An 8,127-nucleotide genomic window follows, 5' to 3' on the forward strand; every position below is an offset into this window, starting at 1 on the left:
TTATTGTTCAAAAATCTTTAGTTTTAGTTTAGTTTTGATAAGTTTCAGTTTTTTATTATTATACGATAAGTTATTTGTTAGGGGCGAGAAGTTCAATAGGTCTTACAATACAAACTTTGTGAAGGCCGTTGACTCACAGTAATGTAGACGTCCCAGTCTCAATTAACATATGAACCGATGCCTCCCCTTGTTGTGTTTTTATTTTTTATTTCAGTAAATTAAATTGTTTTACACACCTAGTTTTAGTTTTTAGTAACAAACCTTTGACACAGACTTATAGTAAGAATCAATGATTAACAAAGCAGGAATGAAACACTGAAACAGAGTTTGCCTGCTGTAATCATTTCTGTTATACAGGCAAATAAAGATCCCCTCCTAATGAGCTCATTCCCTGTAAAAATAGTTAATCTGAAGCTCATTTGAGGTTTCAGCTGTCCAAATTACTCAAATCAAGTGGATATCTTTCAAAGTTATTGTCTTTTCAGTAGAAAATCCCCTCTGTATTTCCCTGATTGAGCTGCAGTGGAAGTACAGGAACAAAAAGAGGACATTTTGCTGTATTTAAATACCTCAGTCTTTATATGAAAAGTGATTTAAAAGGTCTCATCATGGCCGAGTTAACCCAATAGGAAGCCCTGGAAAAACAAATATTTGTGGGCCCTTATTTTATTTATTTTATTATTTTGACACGGGACTCTTATACAGCACAGTAGACTATTGTGTTGTGGTGCATATTATTACAAATTTGCAATCAATCAAATAACAGAGGGTCTGGAGTTCTGATTGGTAGTCCTGCCCTGGGTCTCACAGCTGTTCACTGTCAGCACGGCTTCATGAGGTTTACTGCATAACTGAAATAGCTCTCTGATCTCTGCCAGGATGCCATCACACAGGCACAAAGCGTAACAAACAGTTGAGGTTAATAACTGTCATACTCTCACACAAACACACACATATAAACACATTCACTTAAACAAGAAACCATGTGACAGCAGGCTTTATTGACTAGTTCTGCAGGTTGAGAGCAGAACAACACAACCCCCTCAGGGCCAAAACCTCTTCACACTCATCTCAAAACACAGTAAATACATACATGCACTGTCACCATTAATAAACCAGCTTTCTGGCTTTTGGTCCATTTCAAACAGACGTGTTGACCTACAAAATCAATGGTTTCCATAAACATTTAAACTCTGATGGCAGAGCAACACATGAAACATATTCATTCTCAATAAAGGGTACCAGAAAGGCTGCTGCTCGTCCTGTGGCTTCTGAAAGGAGTGCAGTCAGTTTAAACACGTTCTTGTTTTGATTAATGACGGAGTGTCAGGCTGGCTTTAACTTTGTTTCGCTTTCACCAAGAGATATTGCAGCATTAGATGTCTCCAAGTGTACCCATTGTAGTGACTATAATGCAGTGTGCTTGCTAAGCTCTTGCTAGAAAAGGAAAGCGATTTATGGCTTCATCAAAAGCTTTAAAAAAGCATCAAAAGCACATCAGAGACTCTGTGTTCAGTCTTCAATATGGTCTCAGATTTAACCGCTCTACTGAAGCATTGCATGGCATGCACAAGAAAATATCCACGTCATAAACAAGCCTCATCAAGACTTCTACGAAATGTTGTTTTAAGAAAATAATGTGTTTTTTTCCCTCCAGGTGTAGAAGAGTGGGTTCATCCCGTTGGATCAGAGCAGCTCTACACAGTAGGCTGCAGCAGCTCCTGTAGCTGACACAAGGTGTCCTTCAGGGTGAGAGCTAATGTCCCTGCGTGTGTCTCCTCGCAGCAGTTGAAGGCGGTGATGGAGAAGTGGACGTGGTCTGCCTGCGGGTTGTAGCAAATGGCGTAACCGTCAGGAACGAGCGGCCCGAAACACATCACGCTGTCTGTGTTCGCAGGCACCTGAAGGAACGAGAGAGGATAACATGATATAATGTACCATTATATAATGTATATGTTAAGACTGGGTGACAGGGCTGAAAACAAAGCTTGAATATTTTTTTTGTTTTACTTCAAATCATTAATTTGGACACCGATATTTATACAGCTGAAACAATTAATTGATTAGAAAGAAACGTTTTTCAAGAAAAACCTCAAAATACTAGAGAATATTAGAGACAAAGCAAGCTTTTTAAGTCACTTGGTCTCTGGGAATTTGTGATGGGATTTGGTTATCCTTGACATAAAATCATGTGACAACTCCTGTCCTTTATTCAATGCACTGTATTTAAATTATACGATAAATTACAGAACACAGTGACATAAAGGAAAAGTGTCGACTTTGATCAAGCAGGATGAATCCAGAGTGAATGACCAGATTAAGAACAACTACTATACACAGTAGCTTGTTACACTGTAAAGGGGTAAAAACACAAAATGTGACTTGTAAAAGTGGTAAATTACAACCGGCCATAAAAAACACTTCTGACTTCAAGAGCAAAATCAGCCGTATACTGTAGGACGTGGAGGAGCAAATAAGTCTGAAGTTCATCATTAAAAAAACAGAAGATAAGCAGTTTGACTGCTGGAAACTCCCAAAATACACTGACAGTAAATGCATCACATTAAGAAACATCACATGCACCAGAACAACTGGAAACCTGCTGATTGAAAATTCCCTCTTACATATTTAGACTATCATTTAAAAAGAAATAAAAAATTCCCACTTCCTGTTGTGCTACAGGACTGTCAGCACCTACTGTAAATTAAATCTCAAACCAACTTAAAAGTGACGTCATGTAAGATTTTATAATTGTGTGATTTGGTTTCAGAGTGCAATAACACTGTTGATTACATTACTTATGATCAAAAACCAGCCAGTCGACAACTTTTCTGACCAAAACTTCCTCTTCCCGGCGGACCAAAGCCGCTGTACTACCAGTGTAAACACCAATGTACAACACCAGTACGGCTACTTTACTGTCCATCAGGAAACTCTGTAAATCACAGAGGGTTGAGGCAGAGTAGCCAGAGGACATCAGAGGGAAAACCAGAAAACATTTTCTCCATAAAATAAGATCCAGTTTCACCAAAAACAGTAACAGAACAGGAGAAGAACAGGCACCACTCACCCTATTACAACTCAGCAACAAAATGATTTTGAAGCTGTTCTTTTAAAGTAGTAAAGTTGCATAATGTTGCTTAAACACTATAAATACACACCTGCCCCGTTCTGAGTTTCCAGTGCGTTGCCAGGCCGTAGGCTGTATCCATGAAGATTTTGGGAATGCTCAGTCCTTCCTCGATGGCCTGCAGCTTGAGGGCCAGCAGATGGCGTTCAATGCCATGTCCCTTAAGTGCCTGAACAGAGCAGGGGAAAAAAACTATAAGATAAGTGTTTATTAGTCAATAGCAGTTGACAAAAGCTGTTGAAAGTTTACTTGTTATTTACCTGATCAGTCAGAGCTGCATAAGCATCAACAGCTTCTCTGAACAGTTCTACCTTTGCTTCCCGCTGCATCAAAAAATAAAGACAAAACACTATGATTACAAGCTAAACCACATTTCTCCTCTCTGTTACATCACCTGACACTAAACAAGTTCAAATTAATCCACAGTGGAACAATTGACCAGCGTTTCTCACCGACACAGATGGATCATCAAAGGCAAGGATAAACTTGAGTGTCTGATTTGTGGGTGAGCGGATATATTCTGTCCTTCCTCCTCGAAACATCCTCTGAGAGACGATATCACAGGTAGGACAGACCTCATTGTGAACCCTAAAAAACGACAACAAAATGGAGTAAAATCTGATAACTTCAATGTTTAATCATGTTGGTTGATCACTGATGTACGTTCCAGTATGAACCACAAACAATACAAAAACAAACCATTAAGATAAGGCATTTGTGGTATTAACGTTGATCTGAGTTAGAGACAAAAACAAAAAAACATCCTGTGACCTGAATACTTGATGACGTCACTGACCTGTAGTAGGCGAGCTGCAGGGCGACCTGGATGAAAGAGTTTGGACTCAGCTTGTGCTGCTTGGGAAGATCCTTGCCAAACCTCTTGAAGTTGAACACGTTCACGTCGAGGTCGTTGATTAGTCTGCGGTGAATTTAAATCATTATTTTGCGTTCACAATTAAATTGTTCTAAACTCAAGAACTTCCAGCGTTTTACAGCAAATTAACTAATGTGACTAAATTATTTTAGTATTTAGTATTTAGTATTTTGGGCAGAGGTAACATCTGTCCAGCTCAACATTGCATGTAATAAAAAGCTTATTCCTCCTTTAGATGTTGGCATCTGGATGATTTAACTGAAAAATACACAGTAGTGATATAAAGCCTTGTGTGACAAGCCCGGATCGCAATAACAACTTCTAAGTGATTATAAGAGTCAGTCGAGCTAATGACAGCTTTCTTTTCATCAAGGTTACATTCACACAGAGAGAAGATAAATGCGTTTACACTCGTGTAATTTTCCCGTAGGCCGTGTTTGTTTCAGCGTGGTTAGATTTTGAGGCAAAAGCAAACATCGAGCTTACACTGTGCAGCGAGGTCATTGTTCTCTTATCATTCTGCACAGACTCTAAATTCACACTCAAACACTCCACCCTGAAAGAAGAACACACAAGAAGAAGTGAGAAGCTTACATGTCGAGGTTCTGCTTGGCGTGCTCTATGTCTCTCTTAATTTCTCGGTCTATGTGAAAGTAAAGCTTCTTGGGCATCGGCAGAGGGACCAGCGGGGCTCTCTTTGGGTCTGGTTTCTCGCTGCAGTCAAGAAAACACAGAGTTACTCAAGAGAAAGGCAGATGTAAAGCAGAAATCCAGCCATTTTCCAGCTTATATTCTATCATAATGATCCATTTTGGCTAAATCTGTTTATGCTTCTTCACTAAAATCACTGTGCATTTGGTTGCCTGTTCTGTAATGAGACATTTAGCTGCAACTTGCCAGCGATCAGCAACAGTGTTTCATGAGAAAAATGTCAGTCAATCTGTCTTCCAAATGAGTGTGGAAACTTAAAAACTAATAAAGTAAAAACATTTTAGTATCATTGAGCTTCAGTAATTTAAAAAAAATACATGTTCTGGTGGATTGTGAGAGCCTCAACAGGCTGTGGCAAGCAAGATAGGATCAAGGTTGAGAGTTTGACTTTAACAGAATAAGTTTAAAGCCAACATACAAGTTAACACTACTTTAATGTCAGCTGTGTCTAAATTTAACTTCCCCTTGCTACTGGCTGATAAAAAAAGGATTACATGCCAGGAATTGCTTTTAACCAGTGAGATAAATTCTCGCTGTGCTCAATTTAAATGCTACAGGCTGAGATTCAAATAAACACACTGAATTCAGTTGTGTGTTTCAAAGTGTCAATATTAGGGGTGTAAGATATTTATCAAGGCCAATAAATAATCAGCCAGTAAATGGAAATTTATATTATTAAGTATTTAGATAATTAAATCATATCTTTTAACTATAGTGATAAATTATCAGTTAAGATAAGAATTATTATCAACTTTATTGATCCCACATTGAGGAAATTAGCTTGTTACAGCAGCTCAAGATACAACATACAAGATATAATAGAAATTGAAAAAGTTATGTGTACAGTATATACACCTTTTTATATACTGATATGGTTGATGGGAGATAACTGCACAGGATATTGATAATAATAGTAATTTATTTATAATATTTATATTATAAATACACATTTATGCAAAATATATGTATTAATAATATTTATTTTTTATTTTTTATTCTTGCAAAATGTTCAATAGGCTGTATGTTCTATGAAAGCCAAATAGTGTATTTTTTAAAGGAACTTTACTAGAAAAAAAAAACATTTTGAAGACTCAGAACTGTTGTTTGTTTGTTGTCTATCTTTGCTCACTACATCTCAGCCTTTTTTTTTACCCTCAGGTGTGCATAAACTACAGGTTATAAACTTCTTTTTAAGACACTAAAATGTCTTCATATCATATCGGTATTGGCCATGAGAGGCAGGTAATTATCGGCTATCGTATCAGCTGAAAGAAATCTGTTTCATGCATCCCTAGTTACTATAGAAAATTGTTTAAATACAAAAAAAAATACATAAAGCACCACAATACACAAGAATATGATCATGTCTCCTCATTAACCCTTTATCTCACCAGTAATCCAGGATATGATGCAGCAGTGTTGCTATGGGCGGACCCTCCGCTGTGGCTTGTTCATACAGAAGACCCCAGGAGCCGTCCTCTCCCACCACAAACTATCCAACACAGAGAAGAGCTGGCAGTTAGTTGATGGTCTTAACTAACGTTTCCTTCTCCTACGTGTATATTCCTCCTGCTCACCTGCAGTGTTTTATCGAACCAGCGGTTCCCACTGTTGGAGAACGTCCCGCCTCCGTGCAGAACCTGTGCGGCCTTACGGCTGGCATACCTGTCAATCAAAGTTGGAACAAGCAAAAATCAACATATAATAATAACAATAAATAACAATACTTTCCATTTCATACTACTTTATACTAAACCACTACATTTCATTGGGAAATACTCTACATTTTACTTCGCTACATTTATTTGACACTTGTAGTAACTAGTTACTTTTACATAAAGTAACATATGAAATACTTAAATGATAGGATGCAGTACTATACCATTAATCTACTCAGTAGTATACAGAGTATTAAAATGGGCTCCACATCTACAACATTAAAATGCTTCTACATGTATTTGTTAGTGATAAAAACAGAATATTATATATACCTGTACTTTTAATTGCAATTGCAATATAATGCAGTATATAGTAGTATAGTAGTAGTATAGTATTTAGACCATGGTATTTCAAAGAGTTTTTAACTGGTTGTGAAATGGTTTAATAAAGAAAACAAAATAAAGAAACACTACCGCTTTTGTCCACAGGGGACGCCAGAATCAACACAAAATCAAAGTTCCTTGTAGAGTAGTTCTTGCACTAACTAACTCCACTACTGCCTGTGACTCCAGGAATGATTATGTCAACTATTCAAGACATTTAAACCTATGTAACATTCCTTAGATATGACATTTCAAATGGAGGAAGTGACAATTGTACTTAAGTGTGTTGCTTAAGACCGAATGTCATCAGACAGCACAATGGTATCTTAACACACACAAAGGATTACACAATGTATTTAACAAAAGACAGTCAGAAATACTTGAGTGTGGTACATAAAAAGAAGAAAGAGAGAAACAGGAGACGAGAAGGTGTGGTGTGTGTGTGTGTGTGGTGTGTGTGTGCGTGTGTGCATACTTCTCATCTGATATCCTCATGACTGGAGAATCCAGACACAAGGAGAAAAGTCCCGTCTCTATCAGCCGCACTGATTCCTTGTTTAGTTTATCTATGTCACACACAGAGACAACATGGAAAGAAACAGAGTATTTAAAGAATAAATTTACTGTCATATCTTTGTGGTATCCAATAAAGATGCCCCGAAATGAAAAGGAAACCAACAGAACCCTGAAAGGTGGAACATAAACCCACTATCATTTTCCTACTATATTTTAACAGTATATAACCCATGCACCCATCTGACAGTGCTGTGTTGTACCTCTCAGCAGGCGGTTGTAGGCCTGTCCCCAGGTGTGGCGGTGCTCGCTGGTCAGGATGCCCATAGGCTCTTTGTCCGTCTTCCAGGACTGAGACCGGATCCTCAGCAGCTGACTGTGGATCTGACTCTCCGTCATCCGAGAGCCGTCGCTGTTGTAAACCTCCAGCTGGAAGAACTAGTAGACAAACGGAGAAAAAGGAGGCCATCTTTGTTACGTCTTTCCTCTACGGATAATTTGATAAAAGATGTTAGAGGGGTGAAGCTTTCTGTGTTGTTTGGGGCAACAGTGGGTGTCACCTGACCTCAGCAGCCCCCACTCTATACAATTTTTTGCTTCAGACTGTCTTTGGGCGTGTTGTGTCCACAGTAAACATATTTGAAGTGATTAATTTAACCTCTGGAGCTTTTCGATTTCACAATCACCGCCCATGCCATCATCTGCAGTGCTGCTGCTGCAAACACAAACTGAATACTAGACAGATTTGATCCAGTGACACTTTAAAAAATATAACTCATTTTGGTTTATGGCTAAAACTATTCGATTGAACAGTTCGAGTTTAGAAATCTTTACAGTATTTTGTTTGTGGTGCTAAA

At 38.1% G+C, this 8,127-nt stretch overlaps 1 protein-coding gene across 1 annotated transcript in view; it reads right to left on the reverse strand.

Moving 5' to 3' along the window:
* Window positions 1–981: 981 nt before the first annotated feature.
* Window positions 982–8,127, reverse strand: part of cratb (carnitine O-acetyltransferase b) — a 14,411-nt gene continuing 7,265 nt past the window's right edge. The window contains exons 6-15 of the mRNA XM_035681267.1: window positions 7,534–7,708; window positions 7,233–7,323; window positions 6,293–6,380; window positions 6,107–6,207; window positions 4,599–4,718; window positions 3,927–4,049; window positions 3,583–3,718; window positions 3,391–3,453; window positions 3,162–3,299; window positions 982–1,901 (exon numbers count right to left, since the gene is read on the reverse strand). Of these exons, the coding sequence (XP_035537160.1) occupies window positions 1,698–1,901; window positions 3,162–3,299; window positions 3,391–3,453; window positions 3,583–3,718; window positions 3,927–4,049; window positions 4,599–4,718; window positions 6,107–6,207; window positions 6,293–6,380; window positions 7,233–7,323; window positions 7,534–7,708 (1,239 nt within the window). The 3' untranslated portion in view covers window positions 982–1,697. The remainder of the gene's footprint in view (window positions 1,902–3,161; window positions 3,300–3,390; window positions 3,454–3,582; window positions 3,719–3,926; window positions 4,050–4,598; window positions 4,719–6,106; window positions 6,208–6,292; window positions 6,381–7,232; window positions 7,324–7,533; window positions 7,709–8,127) is intronic.

The sequence above is a fragment of the Morone saxatilis genome, unplaced genomic scaffold, assembly GCF_004916995.1.
Source record: "Morone saxatilis isolate NCDOM2014 unplaced genomic scaffold, NCSU_SB_2.0 Contig9, whole genome shotgun sequence".
NCBI classification, from domain to species: Eukaryota; Metazoa; Chordata; class Actinopteri; family Moronidae; genus Morone; species Morone saxatilis.